Below are 27,530 nucleotides of genomic sequence, written 5' to 3' on the forward strand. Positions count from 1 at the left end.
CACGGTGCTCCCTGGACATGCTCCTGGTTTTCCATGTCCTGCGTGCTGGGGTAGCTCGTTAGCTGCGGCAGCTCGTTAGCTGTGGCCTCTGCCCCAGCTCTTGCAAGGTGGCTGGATCTTAGCACAGGGGAGAGGACTGTGACGCCGGGTGATGGGAGAGCCGGATGCCGGTTGCAGCTTTCCAGGATGGCTGGCAGGAAAGAAAGAGGCTGAGCTGGAATGATTTTTCTGTAAACACTGGGGGAGATTTTATGGAAAAAGAACCATTTTGTATCCTCCTTCAGGTTTTTTGTACGGGACCACTATGCCAGTTGTTATCTCCTTTCTTACAGCCCAAAAGGCAAAGCGCACATTTTTGCCAGGTTAAGAGTAAAGAGCAGAAAATACAAAATATTAACTCATGCATCGTAAGGATGTTTAAGGGGAACTAATGTTTGCATTTATCGTTAGGCATCTTCAAAGTGCTTTGCAAACAGCACTGGAGGAGGCTCAGGGAGATGATTACAGCTTATGGGGCCGTTGTTTCTGTGTCCTGTCTCTGAAACTGTCCCCGCTCCATGGAAAAAGGCATCTGATTGGAGCAGGACGGGATGGTTTCCTGTGCATTTTTTTTTTTACAAGCAAAAACTTGTTTTGCTCAGGAGGACAGTTTATTTCTGAGATCCTCAGATAGATACATCTTCAGTTGTTATTAAAAAAATAAACTCGGCTGAGTTGCTATAACCTGAACTATTTTCTCTGGCATAATGTAACTGTAAAATGAAGGCACTGGCAAGTAATCTCACTCCGGAGTATTTGAAAAATTATCCTATGTAGCATGTGTATATTGTTAGGAGTTGTGTGGATGTGCTGTATAATGGCTGGAGTCACTGCCCAGATGGTGGTGTGCTGGAAAATATAGAAAGAGATGATGAGAAAAGAGTTTTCCTCTCTAGAGAGTTTATTTTGAAAGCATAGCTTAATTTCTGCTGTCATTATTCAAGATTGCATGACCGTAATATATATTTTAAGGGCAGAGCTGAGCGCTAGTCATGCAACTATCCTTAGGAAAAAACTATATATCATTTTAGTCTGCAAGCTGGATGCATTTCACGTTGTAAAATAATTGAACACCAGAAATGCTGCCATCTGAGATCATTTTCTCAATTCCAAACTCCTTGTCTTCTCAGTCCCTGCTCCAGTTATAAAATGGGTAATGGACTAAATTTGAATCCCACTGTAAATCTCAACATGAACTTGTGAAGCGTCACTTTCCATTGCTGCAGCTGAAGTTGGAAGCTGATGGTGAAGCTTTCAGGACTGTATTCCAGTGATATAATGTGCTCGTCCGGTGCAGCAAAGATCCTGCCTGCCCCTGAAACTGAGGGTAGGTGCATTTTCAGAAGCTGAACCTCAACTTCTGCATTGCATAACGAAAACGTTGCAGGGGAGGATTTATTTTCATTTGTTATTGATGACCTTTTCGTATGTACTCCTGGCTCTGATTCAATTTGCTACTCACAGGCTGCCAGCGCAACAATAATTTGTGAGAAAAAACCAATGCGAACCAAGCTCGATCACGGTATGTATTTTTAAATGATACCGTTGATGGAGCGGTTTTGGAGTTATGGTTGGAATGACACTTTAATTAGAACCCTTTATTTCGAGGTGGGTATAAAATTACTTTGGGGCTGAAATTTCTCCTGCCTAGCTCAGGCCCAGAGAAATTAATTATTTTCAATTGAAAGTGACAAAAAAGCTGCTATATCCCAAAGTGAAGGAAGGAATTCCTTATTTAGAACCAAAATTATGGCCTTTTTTCTTTTTTTCTTTTTTCTTTTTTTTTTTTTTTTGAGACAGAACAATTTTATTTTTTAACTTCAGGCGGGTCATACATTAAGGTTTGAAAGGAGGTGCTCATAATTATTCTTGCAGGTGTTAATCAGGATGGTGCTAGGGTCTGTGCAAGAAGGTATTAAAGAACTGTCTTTATTCCGTGTTCTTTCTTCCTGCTCTTTGAAATACTGTCATTTTAAATTAGTAAGTTTTGGCAATTAGCAAGTAACAGATGAAACGTAGGAATTAATTATGACCAGAAGCCAACACTTTTATTTCCTGTGGCCTATAAACATCAATCCCTGAGCCACCCCAACCTCCCCTCCACCGCTAACTATCCAGATCACATTTTAAAATGAACCTTTTAACCCTTGAAGAGCTTTTGGGGTACCGACCACTCAAAAGACCTAAAAAACATTTCTGCCTTGATGAGTGGCAGTTTGAGGATGGGGATTTTTCTGCTGAAGTAAAATGTCATTGCCATCAGCTTCTGGGGGTGAGACAGGGCTGTGCCCATGGTGACATGTTAAATTACAGGATGTGGTTTTTCCTTCTCTTGAAAGCAAAACCTTTGGTGGCGCCAGGAGCAGAAATCGATTCAAACAATTGGAGTTTCTTAAAGTTTAGCATTTCCTCAAGGCTTTTTTAGGTGGATGACCCGCTGCCACCTCCTGGTGTGCATCAGCCTGGGTGGTGACCTGAGCATCCTTGCACGGGTGCTACCCACTGCACACCCTGGGCAGGGCAGGGAGGGAGGTTGCGCTCGGGAAGGAGCCTGCCCATCAGTATGACGGGGGTAATGAGTAGCTAAAGGCACTCAGCTCCCCTGGGAATGAAGATTTTCTTTTTTTGTTACATAAAAGTTCACATGAATTTGAAAATAACTTGCCTGCAGCTTTTTCTATATCACAAGTATCTCTGCTTTTCCACTTTGGACAATAATATCACCTTCTTTTCACCAAGTACATTGGTACGTACAAAGGAAAAAGCCAGGGGTAAGAGTTCTGGATTATTGAGCAAAAAACCCTGACAATAAGCCAGAAAAACTGTTCTTTCAGAGTTATTTAAATTGATTTCTGATAAGGCTTTCTCTACAGCTGTAGATTAGGCATGGCACTCCACATTTAAGGAGCGTACCTTTTCTTTAGACTAGAAAAAAACACACATGTTTTATTATCGATAGCCTGTGTAGTCGAGGGGAGTTGGAAGTCGGAGAGCAGCGGAGCAGTGCCCTCAGGATGCTCCTGGAGGAGGTGGCCACCAACACGGGAGTGTGTTGGGATACCTGTGCACCAAGAAAGGAGAGTTAACAGTAATCTGGGAAACACTACTGAGCTTTTCTGTAAGAAAAGCGCTGCTTTAGTGGATATTTACAGAAATACGACATAGGCTGCACGCCATTACAGAAGGTGTAAGATGTGCGTAACTGGGCAGAAGTGGGCTCAGCAGTCTTCAGTCGCCGTGTTTAAATGCAGGCACTCTGCAAATGCTGCTCTTCTCGAGATGAAACTGGCTGCTTTGGTTCCGGGAAAAGTAGTTTCTTCCCAATTTCTACATCAACTGATGCCAAAATTAACCCACCCTGCTGAGTCCCAGGCCCTTTCCCTGGAGCATACTCCAAGAAGCGTGGGACCACACCAAGGTAATGGCTGTCCTTTGAAGGACACAACCCGAGGGGTTCCTTAGAAAGACACCGATGAGGAGACATCTCTCTTTTGGTCTTATGAAGGGGAAAAATGTTCTGATGTGATGGTTTTGATCTTTCTTTCCCACAGGAAACATGCAACCCACAGCACTGGTAAAAGGAAGGGCAGCCAGAAGGACTTGAGACCCCCAGATCTCTGGATACACCACGAGGAGATGGAAATGAAGAACATCGAGAAGCTGACAGGCTCAGACCCCACAGGAAGGGACTCGCCGATGCAGAGCTGCCAGGACATCACCCCCATCAGCCACAGCCAGTCGGAAATGCAGCTGGGCAGCAAGAGCACCCCGCAGCCCGGTGAGGGACGGAACCGGCTGGATGTCACTCAGAGATGTGGGGAACCGAGAATCATAGAAGCGTAAAATGGTTTGGCTTGGAAGGGATCTTTCAAGGTCATCTAGTCCAACCCCATTCCACGCACCCCAATTTTATTTTATTTTTTCCTCCATCAAGAGCATAGAAATTTTCTTTAAATTAGTGCTATATCGGTGGTTAGTGACCTTAGCCCAGCTGATGGAGAAAGACTGAACCGGGCAAGATCCAGGAGGAAACTAGAAGAACTGACAGGTCTGTGATGGGTGCCGGGAGAGATGTTCCTGCATGATTTTTGCAGTGGTTTCAGACTAGGAGAAAACGCATCCTTTTGTATTTTTACACTATTCTAACTTTTCAAGTTCAGGAATTCAACTGGAAGTCAAATGTTATTAAATTTTCATACTGTGCTAAAGAAAAACAGAGAGGGAAAAGGGGGCATAGAGAAGTAAGTGGAGGGGGAAGTGGAGCAGAGGGAGAATGTGGTTAGGAAGAAGTTCAGCAGCATCACCAGGAGCAGAGTTTGGGCCACGGAGACTGAAAAAACTTAGAAGTGTGAAGAAAGAAATTCTGTAAGGAAAATGTAGTTTGAGTGAAGTTTCCTCCTCCTTTTTTGAACCTGAGTTCACTGTGGCTGATCACAGTTTTTCCACCATCATGACAGAAAGTCTTGGGAGAGGCGGGTGGTACATGCAGAGAGGGACGGAGGGCAAATGGCAGCGCAGGAGCTGAAACCATAAACACATTTGTCTTGAGTTCATCGCTAATGCATTCCTGTGGGTGACAGAGTGAAATAATTCCAGACTATCAGCTGGGGCTGTAAATCATGAAGGTGACTTTTTCAGATGCCTCTGATGTTTTTATCCCTTTTCCGTTGCTCCTGTTCTTGCAAGGAAAGAAATGTTAAAAAGGAACCGTTTTCAAAATTTTAAATGGATCTAATATTCTTTTCCCGGCGTGTTTTGGGGCCGGTAGTTTACTGCTTATGAAGATAAACGGGACAGTGATTTCTGTTGGGTTTAATACAGAGGTCCTTTTTTTATTAGACATTGTGAAAACGTTAAGCAGATGATTCCCTCTGCCTAACCAGATATTGCCAACGATCGGGAGCGCTGATCCAAGGCCCAGAAAGATCTATGTGAGAGCTCCATTGCCTACAACAGGCTTGGAGTTGAGTGCGTGGTAGGAAGTGATCACTGCATATGAGCACGTCAACAACAAAGGCTGGGCTAGATGGTTTGTGTATAAATGCCTTGGACCGTAAATAAATGCCTTTACATTGTCTTCCCAGTCCATAATACATGGTTCAGTGTGGCTACCATGTATTCAGTGCCATACTTTACCTGGCTTTTCACTGGCAATTAGGTCTTTGAATGGCCATCGATAGAAGACTTGGCTCTTTATCCTGCAATTCAGAGAAGAGTGATTTGGAAAAAAAATAGTCTTTTCAGGCATTTTTTTTTTTTTTTCATTTTTCAAGGAATGTGTGTTTGCCTGGATGCATCAGAGATGTATATTTTGAGTGGGTGTATTGGCGTGCGGAAAATTATAGATCCACAATCGACACCACCCTGTCATTCCCAGAAATGTTCGCAATTCCTTTACCGTCTGGGGTTTTTTAGTTTGCATATCACCTCTTTGCGGGCCTGCCCCAAAGTTCTCTGTCCCGCACTGATCTCATAGCCCAAATAATTCACTTTACGCTGCATTACCTGGGCCGCCTTCTTGGACACCCTGTATCCTTGAAGCCCTAAGAAATTCAACAGACTCACCATCCACGCCATACGATCTTCCTCTGTGTTGGTAGCGATCAGGATATCATCCACATACTGTAACAATTTTCCTTTCTCGGACGGGGCTTCCCAGGATTCCAGGTCTCTCGCAAGCTGATTGCCGAAGATGGTAGGACTATTCTTAAATCCTTGCGGCAACACCGTCCAAGTGAGCTGGGTCTTTCGACCACTTTTAGGATTTTCCCACTCGAATGCAAACAACTTTTGACTGGCTTCGTGGAGAGGGAGGCAAAAGAAAGCATCCTTTAAATCTAGAACAGTAAACCAGATTAATTCAGGTGCCAATACAGTCAGTAGGGTATACGGGTTTGCCACGACTGGGTAGAGATCCTCAGTAATCCTGTTCACTGCACGCAAGTCTTGAACCACCCTATATGACCCATCGGACTTCCGAATAGGTAATATAGGAGTATTGAATTCAGACTCACATTCCTTTAATAGTCCTAGCTGCAAAAAATTTTCTATCACTGGCCGGATTCTTTCCCTGTCCTCTTTCTTTAGAGGATATTGTTTAATCCTTACTGGTCGTTGACCTTCCTTTATCTTAACTTCAACAGGTGGAGCATTTTTCGCTCTTCCAGGCACATCAGTAGCCCAGACTCCTGGATACACTTGGTTCAGAATTTCCTCATCGATTTTCCCTTCTGAGGGGAGACTAGTTAGGACTAGACTTAATGCCTGTGTATATTGTTGATCCTTTACCTCCAAAGTAATTTCCCCTTTTTCAAACGTGATCTTTGCTCCTAATTGTTCCAACAAATCTCTCCCCAAAAGTGCCTTTGGAGAGTTGGGCATATATAAGAACTTGTGGATACCCCATTGCTTTCCCAATTTATACTTTAAAGGTTTGCAAAAATACACCTTTTCACTTTGGCCAGTTGCTCCCTGTACTACAACGTAATCATCTCCTAAAGGTATTAAGGCTTGATTTAAAACCGAATATGTCGCTCCTGTATCTATCAAAAACTCCACTTGCTGCTGCTTTTCCCCTAGCTTAATTGTAACCAGTGGATCCGCTAGGGTAGATTCCCCAGGTCCCCGTCAGTCTTCTATTACATTGGCTATCTTCACGTTCGCCGAGGTTTTACGACCCCCTCCCTTGTTTCTAGGACATTCCCTTTTCCAATGACCAAAGCCCCTGCACATAGCGCACTGATCCCTTTCCAATCGAAACGAATCTCGCCTACCACCTCTCCGTTCCCCTTTTTCTTGAATGGCAGCTATCAATTTCCTTTGTCCCCGCCGATATTCTTCTTCTCTATTACTAAACACCCTCCACGCTTCATCCAACAATATCTCTAAGTTTCTACCTTCTGTAGAACGCAGCTTTTGAAGTTTTCACCTTATGTCCCCTGCAGATTGACCCAGGAATAAAGAAACTAATTGCTGGATCCCTACCTCAGACCCAGGGTCCAGCGGCATGTTACGACGCATCACATCCCTCAGCCGATCCAGGAACTCAGACGGGGACTCAGAAGGAGTTTGCTTAACTGCATATAAAGCTGACCAGTTTATAGTTTTGGGAATTGCTCTCTCCATTCCCTTCGAAACCCATTCCTGATATTCCTGTAATCTTTGCATATGTGCCGATCTATTAGCATCCCACTTTGGGTCTTGGAGGGGGAAATGTTCCTTAACATCCCCTCCTTTAATTTTATAATGGTCTTCGGCCAAATTTCCTGCTGTTTTCAAAACTAGCTGTTTCTCAGTTTCAGTCAAATATTCCAATAATAATTGTATATCATTCCAATCGGGATTGTGTTGTTTTACAATAAATTGGAAATGCCTGGCTACACTTATCGGGTCACTTCTATAATCCTTTGCAATCTTTCTCCACTCTCCCAAATCAGCAGTGGAGAAAGGCACTTTAATTAGCATTGTTCCACCATCTGGCCCCACCGCCTCTCGGAGGGATGCTTGTAAAGTAGTCAGGGCAGACTTCTGCCGAGTGTGGGAAGATACAGGGCTATCAGGAGGATTAAAAGCTCCTTCCGAATCCACATCCTTGTCCCGTGCCCGGGGGGGGGGAGGTTTAAACAAGTCATCTAAGTCCTGTTCTGGGGCTTGGTGAACCTTGTCTGCCTTTGTACACCTCTGCCCAATGCTGCAGGAAGAACAGCATCTTTTCAATTTACTTCTACCCTCCTTATTTTCCCGCTCCAATGCAAGTACCATAGGGTCCTGTGGGGGTATTATCCCACAGTCCCTTTGCCACTCCGGATGGTTTCGCAGAGTGAAAAACATATCTGCATATGATACTTCATCCCATTTCCCTTCTCTTCTCAAGAACAGCATAAGCTGTAACAAAGTATTATAATCCAATGTTCCATTAAATGGCCACTTAACTTCGCCCTCTAACTTATACAATGGCCACCACTGATTACAATATTTAATGAGGGTCTTTTTTACTTTCTGTGCTTCCCTTCCCAACAATATCCTTCCAATGGGCGAGTATACAACCCAGAGGACTCTTTTTTAGTATCCCTCCTTGGGTGTTACCCATTTTCAATATACTCTTAAGGGATTCAAACTGACTTTTAAATTCTCTCTTTTTATGCCTATCAGCCACACTCTCACTTATTCTCACTCAATTCCACTCTCACGGACGTCCATGCACTCAGAGAAAATCACACATACATCACTTCACACAAACACTATGGTTCGACAAATTCAAATCGGTAGTCTATTCCAAATGCCTTATTGCCGTAACCAAAATCGATACTCAGAGAAATTTAACACAGCATCGCTCCAGTTAACAACCTTCTAGCAGCTGCAAATATCTTGTAAATTACAAGAGGCCCGCTTACCCTTCTCCTGCTTCTTATATACCGGTCATTAGCAGGTCCATCCTGGCTCCCAACAACGGGATACAGCGGTTACCTCAAACTCAGTCGATCTATCCCCGAGATCGCTACCGGCCGCTCTATCGGCCAGCGAGTTTCCCAATTGTAATCCCAAACCCAATAGGTACCTAACCAATGGGCACTATGCTGCACACCAGACATCTCTGCGCGATTTATCAGCAGCCCCGAATATGCGTACACTCAAGTCCCTTTGTTAAACATACCGTTAAATCCGCAGCTCCAAGAGGCTGTTGTCCACTCGGAGACTCCTCCGAGCAAAACGCTCGGGGCGCGCCTAGGAGCGTCCGCTCCGCAGTCGGTCCCGCAGCCGAGTGGAGATCCTCCTGGCTGGCTCGCCAAAACTGACGTGCGGAAAGCAGACTCCACAATCTGTAAGATTGTAAAGTAGGTATGTTTATTCAGCGCTGGGCAGCATGGGGGAGTAGTCCCGCCAAAACCGTGTGCGCCTAACACGAAAACTTGCTCTGTTTTTATAAGACAACTCATTACATATTCATAATATGATGTAATACGCCTATACATATGCATTACCTATCCCCGCTTTGTATTAAAATTAGTTCTGCAAGTCATTTCCATATCTCTCTCCCGACTGAGTTTGCGCAGTGTCCCCTGGTGGTGGTCGTCAGGGGTCCTGAGGATGAAGGCAGGTGAGTCTTCCTCGTGACCCCCACATCTGGCGCAGGCTCAGTAACGTCCTGCTCTTTGTCCAAACCGCAGAAGCAGCTTTGGCTTGTTCTTGCAAGGTTGTAATCTTTCTTTGGACTTATATGGTCATAAAGCTGGACTTATATGGTCATGAAGCCCTTTACTCCCGTACACCTTATCACAGTACCCAAGCAAACCGTGTAAGATTTGGCAAACAGCTTAAATTTTACAACTTTTACCCTAAACAGCTAAACAGACTATCATAATTGTTAAACTTTACTCTATCTCTTAACCCCCCTCTCTCTCAGTATGAGCTTAACGGTATGACAGTATTAAACTGACTTCACCCATGGCTTATTAAAATACCAAAAGTAGCCTAAATAGAAGGTTCAAGTGAGACAAGGTATGAAGAGAGGAATACAGCTTTTATTTCCTTGTGAATTACTCCACCAAACATCCAGTTCCAAGCACGCTTTCTTCCTGCCACGTGTATTCGCTAGAATTTTTGAAGACTTCAAATATCCTATACTGACGTGACTAAATTAGAGTGTCCATATTGCAATACCTAAAGAGAATCTCATTAATATAGCTGCTGGGGCAGTTTAGAATTGGATGGGACCTTGGGCAGCATACCTCAGCTCTCTGATCTAGTTGTCCTAGTTGTGATCCAGGATCAGGTAAGGAGAAGATCCAGGCCCATCTTTGGATTGCCATGGTTTCTGTAGAAAAAAAAACAACAGGATGCACAGGTGGGAAGAGCTACCGTGAGTTACCAGACAATCAGGACATAAGACTTCATGGCATCTCACAGGGAAGGTCATTTCCATCCATCAGTTGTATTTCAAAGACCAATTCTTGGCTGCCAGGTGTTGTAAGTACCTGAATTTATGCAGTTTTTTTCTGGTCTCAATACTTGAATTTTAAAATAAGTTTGTAACAGGGAAGTTACAGGAAAAATGTCATTATTTTTATGAAGTGAATGGGGTTTTCAAGATAATTGCAAAGACAAAGGGGGCGTGATATCTTAATTCTCTTACAGAAACAAACAAGGATTTTATTCAGAAAAGGCAGCCAGAATAGTCTGTGCAGCTCTTTGCAGCTGATGACATTTAACAATCCGTTATAATAATTGCATCCTAAAGAAACCTATGGATCTTTCTGCTAGATTCAGGGCGAAGAGAAGCATACGTTTACAGCGTTTTCAGCTGCCCCGTTGCATTGTTTTTCTCTAGGTCCTGAGACAGAAGACGTCGGAAGCAGCATGTCCACGTTGGAGCGCTCCCTTGCTGCCCGCAGAGCCACCCGTGCCAAGCTCATGATCCCCATGGATTCACAACCAACCAACCCTCGTGAGTACCAGGACCTTCCCCCGGCCCCCTTCTGCACCCCCCAAGCCACCCTCGCCCACCTGAAGATCTCCTACGGTCTTTCCAATACGATCTAGTTACGCCTCAGAAAAGCGAAACAGCATTAACGAGGTTTGGTTCATCGGGAAAATAAATAACTAAAAAGGCTGGACGCTCGCCCGGGTTTCTCAACGCATCGGTGGGAAAACTATGGAGGGAATTCAGAAATCATACTTCTGTTAGACTCAGCCCAGGCTAAGCCTGAAGAGGTTTTTTTGTATTTTTATCAGGTGGATAGCAATGGATAAATCCCACTGTCTCCCTACTCTAAAACTTTAAAAACAGGGGTAAGAGTTCAAGCTGCTGGAGCAGAAGGTTTTGCAACACACAGATGTAAACTGTGATATTTTTATTAATATCAATCATTATAATCAGCTGGACGTTATTGCAGTTTCTGCTCTATTTTCTTTTGTCTGTTGTAGTTGTCTACACCGCTTTAGGCTTTTTTAATCTGGAGCAGCTCTTTTTATAAAGCCAAGGAAATGAGGATATTTTGAATAGGTCTTAAATTTCAGTGACTGCAAAGCATTTATTGTTGAACAAGTTTCACAGATGAAGCAAATCTTTTTCAAAGCAGCAAAGTACACAAGGAGAGCATTAGATAGGTTCTCCCATCCTGCAAAACATATTTAAATTTCTAAAGTTATTTCACATTGAAGCAAAGGAAGGGGATAGGTGACAGCCTGCAGGCACCGGAGGAGGGTTTGGCATTGATGTAGTTCCTGGTGAAGGATGAAGCTTTGGTTCCCCGCTCCTCCTCCGAGCATCCCTGCCATCCGTCTCATGGTAGCTCCCAGCTGTTAGCTAGACCCTTTGGCCTCACAAGATGGATTTGATCAAAAATCTATAGGAATTGGTGCATCCGTCTAAATAGCCTGAGTTAAGAAAAATGAAGGTGTGCTGACAGAAATCCATTTCATCACAAAACATCTTCCTAGCTCGGCTGGTTAAATGTAAGTACCCGTTCGTAGGTTTGTGGAAGGGCAGATCACAAATGATATATTGGGGGGGGGGGGGGGGGGGGGGGGAATAATAGAAGGAACGGATTGAAGGAGAGGAGAGGGAATAACCTACCGTGGCTTTGTTCAGTAAATTACTTAGTAAGACCTAGCATTGATTCCCTTAATTTCTCTTCACTGTGGGTGTGATTTGGGTCATGCTGCTTAGCCTCAGCACCCAGCCCTTGCAAGGATAAAGCACCAGTGCCCAAGGAGAGACTGAATTCCCGTTCTTCATGCCTTGGACTGGTGCTATCACCACATTTCAGCCTCCCCCCTCCTTATGGTCTGGAAGAAAGACCTCTGGGTTGTTGCGAAATCTCTTGTACCACCTGCCCGTTACCTGGGACACATTCCCATCTTGTAACCACACTAATCTCACACAAAATCGGGCAATTTTACCCTTTTTCAAGTGGGATTCTGCCTGGGCTGGCTTGGGTTGAAGGAGGGCAGCTGTCCAAGAAAATGGGTAGACTTGGAAAGGTGTGAGCAAAATCAGGACCGACTCAATTGTAGTTAAGATGAGTCAGTAGCAGGGTTATTTAAGTAAAAGTCAATTCAACATGATTCTACATTTTGTAGATAAAAATGCTCTTCAACGTAATTATGTTTCTTTCAGTCAAATGATGCATTTTGAGGAATTATGTCCTCTTTTCTATTTATTTATATTTTAAACACTATCCATCTAATCTACAGCGACAGCATATTATGATTGTTTGCAAATAATTAAACCCAGATTTATTAAAATCTTATTTGTGCCGGCTGAGTTATGCTGAATATGCTTTTTTTTTTACCCAGAAGATAAAATTGAGGATTTGTGTCGGATTAGGTGCTTTAATTAATTTCTCTCTGTTTGCCTGATACTGCAAGAAATTGTCAGCAGCGAGCGATTAAATAGATCGAAGAAGCAACATCATAATTCTGAAGTAAAAAACACATAGCATTAATTGTTAAATACCAAATCTGGAATTTTTCACACTCATCTCAATCAGCAGGCTTTGCGTTTTGTGAACAAAACCACACCAGAAGGCGCCTTGGCTTTTCAGGGAAATAAAAACACATCGGCTCGATTGCTACGGCAGCCTCTGGGATGCTTGAATACAATTCAAACTGACCCAGTTTATCATTTCTGTAAGCTGTTCCTGGGTGCTCCTTTTTTTTTTTTTTTTTTTTTTTTTTTTTTTTTACGTGATACAGTACATTTTAAATGTAGACCAGTGTTTAGGGAGCTCTGTGATTTGGTCAGGGAATTTCTGTTTTCGGTGTCTTGGTGTATCAATATTAAGTGTAAATTCAATTGCTGACAGGCTATGACAGAACAGATTTGTTGTCATATCTGCTTGAAATTGCAAGTATTTATTGAAAATGTTTGATGTTTGCTTTTCTCTGGCTTCTCTACAATAGAGGGATGCAATGAATAGTAATCCTGTCTTACTTTAAAAATGAAAGTGCTAGGTACCTACACCCTAAAAAGAAATGAAAGAATGGACTTTGAAAAACAAGTTGTTCTTTAATAGGATTCAATAAAGGAGAGATATTTTTCACCGTAGCAGCAACGTTATAAATATTGTCAATAAAGCTGTCTTATACAGACAAAACGAAATGTCTGAATAGTAGAAATTCTCTTCTCAGGGTGGATGAATTGAACCCAGACAACTCTGAAGCTCAAATCACCCAGGTTAGCGTTTCTTCATGAGTTTTCTTCACCTCCCCGATTGTCCCTTACCTCTGGCAGTGCAGCTGAAAGCCGAGGGCTTAAAATTACCCTTGTAAAGCCTTGGCACCGCCATGGCTGCTTGTGTGACCTTGGGCAGGTAGCCCGGTTTGCCACTCTGTGTAATGATTGTAGTAGGAGCTAGATAGAATTAATTGTAATGACCATCTTAAAGTTTACAGCATTGTTTATAATCCATGTGTGAAAGGTGCTAGGCAAGCCCAAACCTTATCATCTATGAGCTGAAAATCTCTGCGTCTTGTTTAGCTTGGCAAAACTTGCATGAGAGTTTCCAAGTTTTTCCTAAAAGCTATGGAGAAATGTATGGTTTGTATAGCATTATGATCACCCGCTCTTCCAGCACCGATTGTTGAAAAAAAAGGAGGTAGCTTAGGGGAAAGCTGGAATTCATCACACTGTGATCCCAGTTTTCAAATCCAAGGCTTCAGCTTAAACGCAGCTCAGGAACTCGACTTTGCCGGTTTGCTGGGGCATCTCACCCTGGTTCCTCACAGGCTTGGCCATTCCTGAGCAAGGAATGATGCCCAGACAGCCTCATCTGCTGGGTAGACATGGGGGTCCCCTGCCATTGGGGACGTGCAGGAGTGCTGGGGACACCAGTGTGAAGGATGGCAGGGTTGCAGAAGGCTGCGCACCTCCAGAGCATCATCGGCTGAGGGCGGCATCAGGAATGCGCGTAGACCACTAAAATAAGCTTTTAAATTGCTCGATCCGTTCCTTCTCCCTCATTTTTCAAGGGATATAAAGCACCCCCCAAAACGTGGCTGAATAGCTGGAACACAGACAAAAAGCCCTTTAATTTTACAGATAAGTGAGAGGCGTATTTCTGGATATTGAGGTGGCTCCTGTGGGCAGCGGCATGTTTTGTACCAGCCGTTTGGGTTCTTCGCTTTGGAAACGTGGTTGTTTATGGTTCCCTCCTGGCTCTAAGGCCTTTTTTTTTTCTTTTCTTTTTTTTTTTTTTTAATTTTCTGAAAGCTCTCATTTAATCTCTCTCCTTCTTTCCTTTTAGCTGTGGTCAGTGCCATTCCAGTGCCAACGCTAGAAAGTGCCCAGTATCCCGGGATCCTGCCATCCCCGACCTGCGGATACCCGCACCCGCAGTTCACCCTGCGGCCAGTACCATTCCCGACCCTCTCTGTGGACAGGACCTTTGGAGCAGGAAGAAGTCAGTACAGTGCTTTTCTTCTGTATTTTGCTGTTAAAGGGCATGGGAAGAGGTTGCTTTCCATCATTGGGATGTATAAGCTCTTGCCAATCCAATTGTGCTGCCGTGCTTTTTGGGAACCAGGATAAATGCAGGATGGATTTCTCTTCTCAAGCAGCAGCTCCAGTTGCAATGTCCAATCTGTACAGAACACCTTAAAAGCTAAAAGTCGCAGCATCTCTAATCCAATCCTCTCTTTTCTGAGGGTCTGTCAGTCATTTCACTGTACTTTAATTTCCTTTGCTTTATTCATAAGGATATGCCCAGAAAAAACGCAGGCTTTGAGAGCTCTTCTTCATCCCAAGGCAGAATCTCGTATCATCACTCATTAAAATCATCCACGAGAGCACTTACACGACCTCTCCACATAGTGTCTTCCCAGCCTTAGCTGCCCTCACTGCTAGAAGCATCATCTTTAACATCAAACTTGCTGAAACTGAAGCTGATTGTTTCTTGGTTCGATTATAGCAGGCACTATATATTTTATATATATATATATATATATATCACGTTTATTTTCTTCCTTTTGCAGCTCCTTTTATACACGGGAACGCTGTTATCCTGTCTCAGCATCACTCATTTTTTCTCCAGGGTGAGCTCCACATACCTCTTTGCTCCTCTGCAGTAATAGATGTATGGTTTGCGTGTTCCCGTAACTCCTCTTTACCTTACGCCGCGGGAAGTGCGTGCCCATCCTCACCCTCATAACTTGGGTGTAAGCCTCTGCCACACCATCTGTGCTTCGTTCGAGCCTAACGAGCCTACTCTGGCATATTAATTACAGTTGGAGAGTTCTCCCTTAACTCCACTGCATGTCAAGGCTGAATTATTGGCAGATTAATGGCAATCTGTTACACATCTTTTTTTCACGTCACCAAGACTCGGCGCTGCTGGTCCACGGGGAACTCGTCTTGAAATGACTGATTTTTCCTCCTCTTGGACTGGTGCTTTCAGTCAGTTCAGACAGATCCTTGGGGACCGGTGATTGAAATCCGGTGGTGGGACTGTAGGTAAAAGGTGGGTTCAGGTGTCCTAGTCATCACCCTAATGCCATTCCCCCTCCCTTCAGAATGGTCCCTTCAAAGCTAGAAGGTAGTTTCCTCTGGAGAGCCTCGCCGGCATCATCAGGTTTTGATCTGCTGCTTAAATTAATACCCCACCCACCACAAATGCAATGCACAGTAATGAAGTCGATTCAGTTTCTTGTTTGACATACAATAGATGTTGGGGAATTAACAAAAAACCAAACCAAACCAAACCAAAACAAAAAACCCCTACCCTGTGTCTGATCACAGAGATGGAAGAAAAAAAAAATAATTGAATTATTTGCTTAGCCATCATCACCTCGACCTGCTCATAAAGGACCTGAGCATCTTCAGTTCCAAAATCTGGCTGTGCCTGTGAGGGGGGTTTCCCCAGGGATGCAGGCAGCTCAGCTGGGCAGTACCATGTGGAGTGGTGGCTGGGACACCATTGCTGAGGGATACGTTAGGCACAGCCCCCAGAATCCCATACCCCTGGTGCATTCAGCTTCTGCCTGAACCAGTCACTAGTTTTACATGGGTAGTAGTTCGGAGATGAGATTTTCAAAACAAGGAATGCCTTTGAAATCCTGTTGGATCCTGCTGCTGGGGGAAGGTCCGTATAGAGAGGTATGGGCTTGCCCAAGCCCTTTGAGTGCAGCACGCTTGAGAGCTGAGCAGGAGATTGCTGATGCCCAGAAGTTTTCTGCAAAAAGCTTGACTACAAACCAGCTTTAAATTATTCAGAAGACCTGATGGGCCTTGAAAAAGCTCCAGCAGTGAAGATTCCAGATAATTTGGGCAACGTCCCATTAAATAATTCAGAAGCAGTGGATGTAGCCTTGTTTGGATAGCAGCTATTTCCCATTATTGAGTTCTGAGTAATCAAGACTGCACAGTATTTTGAAAATTAGCTCAGCCCCTTATCAATGTGTTGTGATGACCTGTTAGAGATGGCACAGTTTTGCTCTCTGGCAAAGGCTTCCAAAGCTCCTAGGTGATACAAAATGCCTCTGAATGAAATGCTCTTTTCCTTTGCCGTACCCTCCATGTTCACCGCCATGGCAAGGAAGCAAAGGCACGGACAAGGATGTGGCAATAGTGTTTGTTTTCAAGTGACACTTGAGGCTGTCAGAACCAGCCAAGCAGTTCACTAGGTTTATTTTGTAATATTGTTCATTACTTTTCAGTCCAAGGCGGGATGAAGAGGTGTAAAAGTCTATTTTTAATATGCTGCTTGACGGCTTTCTGGGCATGGGGGCTGGTGCTGGCGACCTCCCCCCCTCTGGAAGAGCGGACAATCTGCAATTCATCCGACCGAAAAGCCGATGCTTCCTTTGTGGCTCACCTCCCGCTGCCTCACCGCCCACCTCACTGCAGCAGAGGATGGGGATAGATCCACGAAATCACTCTTCATGCTTGGAATTTGTTTATTTTTCAGCTGTTTTCTTAATACGATCCTGTGGTTGAGAGCAACTAGCAGTTAAAGAGACTATAGAGACAACACCTAAAGCTTTTTTCTCTGCATATGTTTTACTCCTCAGTGAAAAATTCACTTGATACTTGACCAATTGCAGCTGCAGCTGAAAAAGAGCTACCCAGCAATAATTCCTCTGTGATGGAGCCTACCTGCGGTACTGCATGACCGAGCACTTATTGATAAAGACGTAGCAATCCCTGAATAAATCATATGCTGTGCCATTAGCGAGGGTGTTGCTCGGCATCCTGCCATACAGACAATGCTTGAACACCTTCTTCTGTTTCTGAAGGCCTTATTCATTGACCCAAAGATTTGAGTGCTGCAGCTTATCTTTAGGACAAATGTTCTACTGAAGAGGAAAATAAATAATAAATAAAAAAAGGATGGAGAGTCAGGCCCCGGCTGACTTGAATAATAAGCTGTCTCGCCTGTTTGATTACTGCTGATGACACTACCAGCCATACAATACAATTGCTAAATATCAGTTTTTTCCAGACAGAAAAGGTCTCTGAACCATAATAAAGTGACTGTTGTCTGGTCACCAGTCCTTCCCATGGCTTGCCTTCTCCTCCGGAGCTCCATCACACCCACTGCTTACAGCGTTATCAAGACAGGTAGAAGAAGATGGTGACATGCCTAGTTTGCCATGTGTTACGGAAGGAAAAAGCTGCTCTTTTTTTCCCCGCTGCCACAACTAGTGGAGATGCTGAGCCAGCATGGTCTCCAGTAGGGAAAGAAGAGAGGTGGGAGAAACCGTATCCCGCTTGGGAGGTGCTGAGGTGGCCCCATCCCTGTCCTGCCCTATCCCACCTGCATGCTGGTCAGCATCAGCAGACTACGTTGTGGTCCCATCCTGATCACGCTTTTACAGGAGGCAGAGGGCTTCTCTTCAGGCTAACCTTAAACACTACAAGTGGTCTAACAGCACCATATTTAGAGGGAGCCATTCATCAGTGTAGCGCCCTGAGATGTTCATCTGAGATGAGCTTGGAGATGTTCTGAAAATACAGTGTTTGGTTGGGGTTTTTTTTCCAAAAAATAGAGATATATTATTTGCTAGTATTAAAAAAGCAAGATTGAAAATTGTGTAAACCAGAACAATGAAACAGCAATGATATTAATAGCTTGAGATATAGCCGTAGAAAAAATATTATGGAATGGAGGTAACTTTTCGTACAACGAGCTGTTAAGGTGAGATGCACTAACACAAATATTTCCTGAGCACATTTCCTCTTGGAGCTGGCTTTCTGGCGGCAAGCAGTCAGCTCTGCGGTGAGCTCATCCAGCTGGGAAGCTTAAATCCCTTCTAGTGCAGAAGCTGCTTTCTGGACTTGGTGGAAACGGTCATTTTACTCAAGAGTTGGGTTTGGGTTCAGCAGGGGTTGGTTTAACCACATACGACTTAAAAACGGTTCTGCCATCTTTCTATGATTTGGCTTTGGAGTGGCAATTTTTTAAAAGTGTTCCTCAAAACTGCTCTTTGGGATGTACCTAGAATTGCACCAGAGTAGTAGCCTGACAATTAAACCTGCTAAAAAAAAATATTGCTGCTTGGGCTGCGGTAACATCCAAAGATCCGAGCAGGAATAAGCCCTGGTTTGTCAACAGGACACAGCTATATAGTCTTGATCGCCTGATATTTACAACTTGCGTAAGTTCAAAAATACACAGAAAGTCATTAGCAGATATGGAGTAAAGTTCAGTCATTTTAAGTCCCCATCTACCATCACATACTTCGAGTTGTTATTACCTTTTCTTTTCAATCCATATTGATTTTTTCATTACCTCAGACTGTGGCAGAGCCAATAGCTACAAATCCAAGTGGGAGTATTTCCAGTGTTACCTCTTAATAGCAGCTACACAATGTAAAAATATGTTCAGAGACCTAAATTCATTAAAATGGTTAACAACATCATCAGAAACAACAATTAGGCGAAAGCAAAGGGAAGATCAAAAGACTCTGTATCAGATATTCTTCTGCTCGGTGAGCAGTGTCCACAGCTATTGGTGTTCAAAGCAAGCTTATTCCCGATGTTCCTCACGTATAAAATGAATGCAAGTAGGACTTTATCCAAGGTTTCTCCAAAGTAACGAGACCCTAATTGGTTTTACTGGGCTTTAGAACAGATCTTCATGTGTAGCATAGTATTTGCCTTACTCTGGCATGGAATTCAAGAGCAAAAGATTGCAATGGGAATGCAGCATGGTGCATTAATCTGCTCCGTCTTAAAGGTCAATTGGGATTCTACCTTCTTTCAAAACAATAGGGTAATAATTGGATCTGTGGAAATACTCAGAATTCTTGGGCACTTCTGTTGTGCTGTATGAAGGCAAATAATCTGACTGCTAGGCAGGGCATTGATGTGGGTGATATAGGCAGCAGTAGCAATGTGCTCATCTTCATCCATCCTTCAAATAAACAATCCATCCTCTCTTCCTGCAGGGACTTGAAAGAATTGCAGATTGATGGTTCTCATTATGTTTGCAAGCATGCACATCTTATTTTAGAAAAAAGTCTTCTCAAGCATGAAACACCTTCATTAGACCACTTACCTTCAATATTTAAATCCCAACTCTAGCTTCTGATTTTAATAGAGTCATCACACCTTTCTCTTCAGTAATAGCTGGAGGATAACCTGAAGTCTTTTATGTAGTAACGGTTATGTAGGTCTCCAGGTTTTACAACTAAATCTTTGAGATAAGACATACCCATACAGTAAAGCCGTAATTTAATAGCCTTTTAATGCCGAGGCCATTATGCTGATGCTAGCTAATAAAGCTTTGTTATCCGAGAGCACCACTGCAGAAAATACCAAGGAGGTATTTGATGGCCAGCAGCAGTGAAGTGTCTGGCTTGCTTGTTTCTCCAAAGAGGTCAAGAGCCTCCCAGAAGAACTGTCCTTAAGGACACGATGAAAAGCGTTGGGCTGGGGAGGAAGTTCAGTCTTTGACAAACATGCCGAAAGACATATTGAGGCTAAGGGCATTGGCAAAAGCTTTTATTCTTACTTTGAGCAAAGCCCTGGCCAAGGATTTGCACTAGAAAGCGTTGCAGCCTCAGGTGCGTCCCTCGGTGAGACTCACCCGCTGGTTTGCATCTTCCTTGACTAGGACGAGGGCGAAGTAGCAACAGGCTGGGACACCTTCTGGAATGTGTGGGTGGTGAGGAAAGGTGGGATGGGCCTAGCTCTCACTCCTGCTCTACCCTGTTACAAACAGCCTCAGTGTTGCTGCCCTCCTTGAGGAGAATTTTAGTCAAAGGAGAAGAAGAGCGAGGGGTCTGCTGGGCAAGTAAGGCAATGGAAGAGCAGAGCCAGGGCAATGTAAAGAGCCTTGAAGGTGAAAAAAAGGAAAATGAGCTGCAGATGAGCAAACTTTTACGAACCGTGAATGATTTTGACCTTGGTCTGATCCTGTAGTTGGGTTCCTATCCGCGGTGTTGCATTTTGCCAGTGTGATATTGCCATAGGAACGAGCAATTGGGCTGTGGAAATGAGAAATCCTCATTTCCATTTTTCAAAACTGTTTTTCCACTTAGTAGGTTGTAATTACTTACATACTTTGACATTAATTATTATAAAATGCCTTCAGATTTGACTTGGCTGTGTAATTGCATGTTACTTGCACAATGAGTTCTGGTTGTTGCAGCAGGCTGTGAAAGAAACCAGGTCCTCTGGAGCATTTTGGATCCCAGTATAATAACTAATTCTGATAGCTGTGTGTCAGGAAAGTGGTTTTCTTCAGCAGAAGGTTGAGTTTTTCCTAGATATCTGTTCCCTGCCACAAGCTGCATGATTAACTGTCATGCTGGGAAGCCATCCCAGCTGGCACGGATACCCTGGGGATGCCAGACCAGCACCAACACATTCAGATGAAGTTCCTGTTGTGATGGGGCTCTTCGCTATCCATTTGGTTTCTTCCTTTCATGGTTCTGCTTGCAAATAACGTCAGCGGGCACTCTCACCAAGAGGAGAACTTTCTCCCAGTGCTGCTGCTCGGGGCCGTGGGGCAGGAGCTGGGAGAGGGGCCAGGATGTGCCCCAGCGGGTCCTTGCTCCGGGAAAGGCTCAGCAGCAGGCGCCATGCAGGATTTGGAGATCAGGGATGGTGTTTCCAGTTGGGTTGGCTCTTTCCTGGTGCACGGGGAAATGCCATCCACAAAGCACCGCAGTGGAGTTACGCTTATCAATCCTCCTTGTAATTAATTCTTAACTAGTTTGGCTTGTCAGGGTAGGCATTGTGGTCAGGAAGAGATTTTAAAGATTTTTATATCCCCATTTCCGTTCCCTTACAAGAACGAAATAATCTGGTTTCTTTGGGATTCTTATTTACGTCTTTTTAGATGGAAATATTTTTTATTTATTTTTAATTTCTTTTTAAATGAAAAATGTATTTTCTTAAAGTCTGAATGATGTGGTACAGTGTTGTGTAAACAGCAGCAGTGAGTTTCTCTCCACGACCACGAGTGAGCGTTAGGTGACCAGCGATGCTGTCAGGGGGGTGTGAGTTGCGCAGCCTGCCTCTTGCTGGTGTCTTCTGTCCTTCCTCCTATGCAGCCTCTTCTCCACTCGACACACTCCATAGAAGATACTCTGATTGTAGGCTACAGGACGAGGCTGTTTTGCATCTAACAGATTTCAGTAGGTCTCAGTTCACAACTCACCTTTTCCTACTGTCGTGGTACCGGTGATGCCAGCACTGTGGATTGTACGCATCCTGAAAACTCCGACAGCGCCATAATGATGATGCAGTTTATAAGTTTGGGTACCACACGTGTTTCCAGAGGGTTGTAGGAATAACGGGCTTTGCTCTTTGTCTCAACCTTTGTTTTCATTAATCCTTCAGCTGCCTGCTTGTGTTTCCTGGCGTGGGAAGTCCATGACAGAGGTTGATCTTGAAAGCTTCTTTTAAGGAATACCGCAGAACATAGAGAGGTCGTCTTTTATATGAGGTTGACATGGAACATTTAAATCTCTGAGGAACTGGCTTTGGATATAGGCTAATAAAGCAGCAACCCACTGCTTTGGCACACTAACCGTTACCGCTGTCTCCAGGAAAAACAATATTGGTAATGGGTTATGTGGAAATGAATTAAGTCCTTTCTTTGTCTCCAGCTTTTCCCCACTGTGACTAGAACAGTATCGTCATGCTGGACACACCGAGTTTCCATAGCCATAGATTGTTTCAATCTCCACGTGATGTATTTATGTCTTTATGGATTTTTAATATCTAAAAGCACATAAAGAGGAAAGACAGAAGGAGCTAAAAAATATTGTGGGTTTTGTTTTGTTGGGTTTTTTTTAAGGAAGTTGTTTTGCACTTCAAATGGTTTTTAATTTGGCTGCCAACAACTTTTGATGGGACTGTTCACACATCTCCTGCACCTTCTTGGAGGGTGGAGGCAAATGCTGGCCCTTCTGTTGAAAATGACCATACAAATAGGAAATGAGACATAAAAAAATACATCCATAATAGTCTTCCCCCCCCCCCCCCCGGATGGTTCTCTTGCAGCTGTTAATGAAGGCCCAGCACCGCAGCAGCTGCCCTTGCTGCCGCAGACGCAGCCTGAGCACTACAACAGCGAGGATGCCCCGAGCAGAATCATCCCCACCGCCTGTGTCCGCCCTACGCACCCTCTGCGCAGCTTTGCCAACCCCTTGCTACCTCCGCCCATGAGTGCAATAGAACCGAAAGTCCCTTACACGCCGCTTCTGTCTCAAACAGGTAAGAGTGATGGGGGGAAGGGCTGCGGTACCACAGCTGAGCCGGTGACACAGTTTGTCACCCAACAGACAGCGCGAGGCCGTCCCGTGCCTTGAAGCCAGATCTGTGAGTGCTGACAGAATGGAAAGTGGATATGTACATTTATATGATAATAATCCAGTATTTCATTCTGACAAAATGGAATCAAAATTCAGGACAAGGCAACAGCTTGAAATCAGAGTTAACAAGTGATAAAAATGATTTAAATAAGATGTCAAATTAATCACTTGGTCTTGTTTCCAGTCTTCTGTTATGCTACAGTAACTTGAACCAGTGCCACTTGACTCTTGTTTCAAGGCTTTGCCTTTTTGATAATGAAAGGACTATTTATGTATGCTGGAAAAGAATTGACTGCAATCCACTCCAGTGTGCAAGCTACTAAAAAATTAAATAGCAAGCGTGCAAGGAACAGAAAGGAAATTATTCTATATTTAAAATTTATTTTTTTTAAAAAAATAAGGCTTTAGACCGGTGCCACTGTTGAATGAAGCTGCAGGCTGGTGTCAAGGCTGCACGTGGCTGTAGGGGGACATTCGTCCTTGGGTGGGGGGAACGGTGCCTTTCTGGCTGGTTTCTAGGTCTGTTTCCAGAGCAGCATCATTTCTGGAGAGTTGTTTTAAAAATTCACCCTTGTCTGGAATGAGAACGTTTGGGCGATGTATCTGGTATCTACTTTGTTTGTGAAGTGGACCCGGTGCTAGAAGTGTTCTTCACATGAACTGGTATCGTTTGAGTAGCAGTGTTTGCCTCAGTGACCCTAGCTACTAGAGCTATTAAGAAGGAGAAAAAAAAAAGGGGGGGGGGGGTTTGCAGACTGGTATCTCGTTTTAACTGTTTACCTTACTCCTTTAGCTTGGATAATCTCCAGTTTGGCTCAGACAAACTGGAGATTTCAGCTTCACTCTTCTATTCTTATACAGCTTTGCAAGCGTAGCTTTCTTGCCATACAGCATATGTTAGGTCGATGTTTGCAACAAGCAAGCTACCAAAACATCTCTGCTTTTTTACTGGAAGCACCTGCTATCCATCAGCAAGTAATGCAGTTTCTGACAGCAGACAGAAGTAGATAAAACCTTATTTACTGGAGAACGGCTCTTGCCAAATAGTGCTGCTGAATTATTTTTTATATATAACGGAGTCCATTTGTCTTTATGTAGTACCGCATTTTACTTTATGAGGATCCAATTCTACTTGTCTTAGTCTAGCAAGTAAACCCGGTACCTTGAAAGGACTATTTGTTCTCTAAGTCAGTCAGAGTTTACATTTTAACTATTATAATTAGGAGGCATGGCAAAGAGAGGAACTCAGGGCATGTTACATGTCTTCATAAAGAATCTGATCATCCTGAAAAAGAAAATTGCCTTTTTTTAGTAAGTAATCTCACATAAGCAGATGCAAACAATGTGTCATTAGGTAAAATGAAGAGCTGAAAGTTTATGGCAATAATCTGCCATAAAGCAGTGGAAATAAATAAAGCAAATGCTAAAGGGATGAAAAAATCTGGTTTTCTGGACTCTATCACATAGACAAAAACATGTTGTTGGCTTTTATATGGCGTTCAGACCTATTGTATTCACTGGTATACTGAAACCACATTTTTTACTTTTTAGAAATGTATATAACTTCATTTCTGCTCTGCTTTCAGCTGTTCGGAGGTGTTGGGGGTGATTTATTTCTCTCTATGTATGGTTGCTCTCGCTTTTCTCAATGTACTTGTCCCCAGAGTCGTTAGCCAGAGTGATGTTGCCTCCTCTCCCGATTTCTCGTTGGAAGGTTTCCTTTGCGCAGGGTGCCCAGCTCCTGCACCTCGTCCCTCCAACCCAGGCTGCTCTTCCTGTACCCACTCCCGAATCCCACTCCTCTGGAACCCAGATCTCTCTTCTTTTCACTCAGGGTGGGAGTGGAGAGAGAAAGGAATGAAAAAGGGACAGCACGTCACCGGCAGTTCTGGGTCTTTAACACTACTCACGGGCATGATGCCCCAGCCGTAGCTAGATACCCACAAAAGGTAAATTTTGAGGATATTTGAGAACTTTTCAAGGCTTGTGAGGTATTTCTCTGTTGGAACAAGTCTCTGAGAAAAGATGACTGACATGTCCCTGCTCCTCCCTAGTCCCCGCTGGCCGAGCTCCCTGTGGACCAGTCGAGGTGGTTCCCTTAGGGACCATCAACGCCCATTATGCCCCACGTAGGGACATCTCAGCTTTAAAAGGCTCTTAGCAAATTCCCACATTGGATTAACTGTTACTTTCCTTAACCTGAGAGATGGAATTAATTAATTTTTCATTGCATTTTTTAAAACTAAAGACATTTTTACGTGTCCTATGGAATAAAGCAATAGGGCAAGAAGTGATAAACTCAACACTTGAACCAATTAAGCTACTCTTTACATTGCTGTTCTGTTTTTTTAAATGCATGTTAATCAGGTGTCCTATCCCTTTGGGTAGTCCATACCTAATGGAACAATCCTGCAGAATTTGGAAGGGGAGAAGATTGTAGAGGTTGATCCGGAGATTTCCAGCAAAGACTTCATAGTCCTGGAGCTGGTGCCTACCACTGGCCCTCACGCAGTATTAATGTCAAAATAAATTTTTGGATCTTGCCCAGGGAAGGGATGAGCGCAGGGCTTTTTCTTGGCTTTGATTGACCTGATGCTAAAAGGAAGTATCTCCTCTAATATTTTATCTATTCACTATATCTCCGTAGTGGCAGTATAATTAGCTGTTAAACTCTATCATATGGTTCATAAAAAAGACATACAAAGATCATTATTCACTTGTGGAGGATTTTGCCATGAGGATATGAATAAATATTGAAAAGGCTGTGCTCCTGGCTTTGGGTCATGACATCAGCCTAATCCAGAGCTAAATCTGCCATTTTTTAATTTTTTTTTTATTTTTTTTCCCTGGAGCCCAGTAAATCTGAACTCTTCACATTAAGCCCTTCCCGTTGATCCTTTATAGGATAAATGATGGAGCACTTGAGGTTGCTGATAGTTATTCTGAAGGCGTGAGAATCACTCCGTGGTACTTCCAGTCCACCCTGTGGCTGCACTCACTCCTCTTTGCAAGTCATACACACAGGCATGTAAGTGATTTGACTTAGTCCCCTTTCAGGTTAAATAGAAAATGTTTGATGGAGTGTTGAGCTTATTGCATTATAGATCTGACATAAATTCCAGAAATGGATGGGAAAGATTTATTTTTTTTTTTACCCTCACAAATGAGAATTCCTTTTAGGTCTTGATGATCCTGAATTAGGAGGTCATTTTTCTTCTCCAGAAGCAAGTGCAAGGTGGTAGAAAATACCACCTGTGAATTGGTGGTTTTTATATTCTGTCACAGTTTTAAAACTTCAGCTTTTTCAGGCTCCTGTATCTTTTGTGAGGTTGTAAAAATGCTGCATTTTTTTTCTATTGCTACTCCACTAAAAAAAATAAAAAATGCAGTTGGAAATCTAAGCTGTCATCTTCTCGGTCTTCCTGGAATCACTCAGTGATACCCCAGAGCTAGAAACCACTTTATTATACAGCAAAATCAAGCTTTATTTTCCTTCTCGCTGCTGAGCTGGGAGGAATGCCCCAGCCGGCGGTGGGCTGGGCGCACAGGGGAAGGCTTGCACTGCAGATGAGCTGCTCAACGTTTATTTCTGTGCTATTTTGGGGAAAAAAAAATATATATATATAAAAAAAAATCTTGTCTTTTCAAACTCGGCTGGCTTAGGGAGTAAAAACGAAGGGTGAGGTGAAGGAATCTGGCAGTAAACATCCCTGTGTAAAAAGCAGCAGCTGGATATTTCCTGGACGTTTGAACAAATCCTTCCCGCATACAGGCTGACCCCCACACTGTTTTCATTACCAAATGGGATAAGACAGCCTGGTAAGAAAATGAGCTCCATGAGGGATTTTTTTTTGCTGCTTTTTTTTTTTTTTTATTTCCCCCTTTTCCCTGAAGCCATTGCAAGAAAAGAACCAGAAAAACAAGATAAGGCTGGAGGTTTGCAAAGCCACCGTTCAAACCACACGCTAACGGTCAAATAAATAAGGGATGAAGTCAAGAGGAATAAAGTGTATTTGGGTATTAAGTGGTGACTCCTGGGCCATCATAATCCCAAAGAGCAAAGGTCTGGGACCTCGGCAGGGGCTGGAATTACGGCGATCCTTAGAAGGGTGGATATAGACCAAGTACAGTAAGGCTTCCCATCATGATGGTAACAGAGTGCTCCTGACAGGAGCAGTGGTAAAATCCCGGTGACACACATGTCTTGAAGGTGGGATCTCAGGTGGAGAGTTTAGAGATGGAAATTCCAAGAATAAAACTTGTGGCTGCAAATTAGGCAAATTTTGGAGATGTGAACTTTGATCACTGTGGTGCTAGGCTTATGCATCTAATTGCTATCCATTTTTTAGAGAGCTTAATCCCCCCTCACACAAAGTGACGATTTAATTGGTAAGTGATATTCTGGACAATCAATGCGCTCTAATTAATTAGCCATGCAACCAAAATCTGGAGCTGTCTTTTGGTTTTTTGTTTGTGGTTTTTTTTAAGTTTGCCGTTCACAGTAAAAGAATCCCAGCGCCAATATAAAACACAAATGAAAACCTAAACCTATCACTTCTAATTTGAGTTCAGTCATTGAATTTAAAGGCAACTAAGAACTCTTTTGTTAATAGGGTATAAAAATCTTTCTGGCGTAAGGGTGGGGTTTTTTCATGTTTTCATGATGAGTGTAAATGAGATTATGGACTTCTCTTTATCATAGTCTACAGTAAGCAGGGTCTATAAAT

At 43.4% G+C, this 27,530-nt stretch overlaps 1 protein-coding gene across 1 annotated transcript in view; it reads left to right on the forward strand.

The window, feature by feature from the left end:
* The window catches only part of LOC121080430 (netrin receptor DCC-like), a 156,059-nt gene extending 131,095 nt beyond the window's left edge, over nt 1-24,964 (forward strand). The window contains exons 17-21 of the mRNA XM_040578449.1: nt 3,591-3,817; nt 10,367-10,558; nt 14,286-14,441; nt 22,493-22,705; nt 24,858-24,964. Of these exons, the coding sequence (XP_040434383.1) occupies nt 3,591-3,817; nt 10,367-10,558; nt 14,286-14,441; nt 22,493-22,705; nt 24,858-24,964 (895 nt within the window). The remainder of the gene's footprint in view (nt 1-3,590; nt 3,818-10,366; nt 10,559-14,285; nt 14,442-22,492; nt 22,706-24,857) is intronic.
* Nucleotides 24,965-27,530: the final 2,566 nt, after the last annotated feature.

The sequence above is a fragment of the Falco naumanni genome, chromosome W, assembly GCF_017639655.2.
Source record: "Falco naumanni isolate bFalNau1 chromosome W, bFalNau1.pat, whole genome shotgun sequence".
Lineage (NCBI taxonomy): Eukaryota > Metazoa > Chordata > Aves > Falconiformes > Falconidae > Falco > Falco naumanni.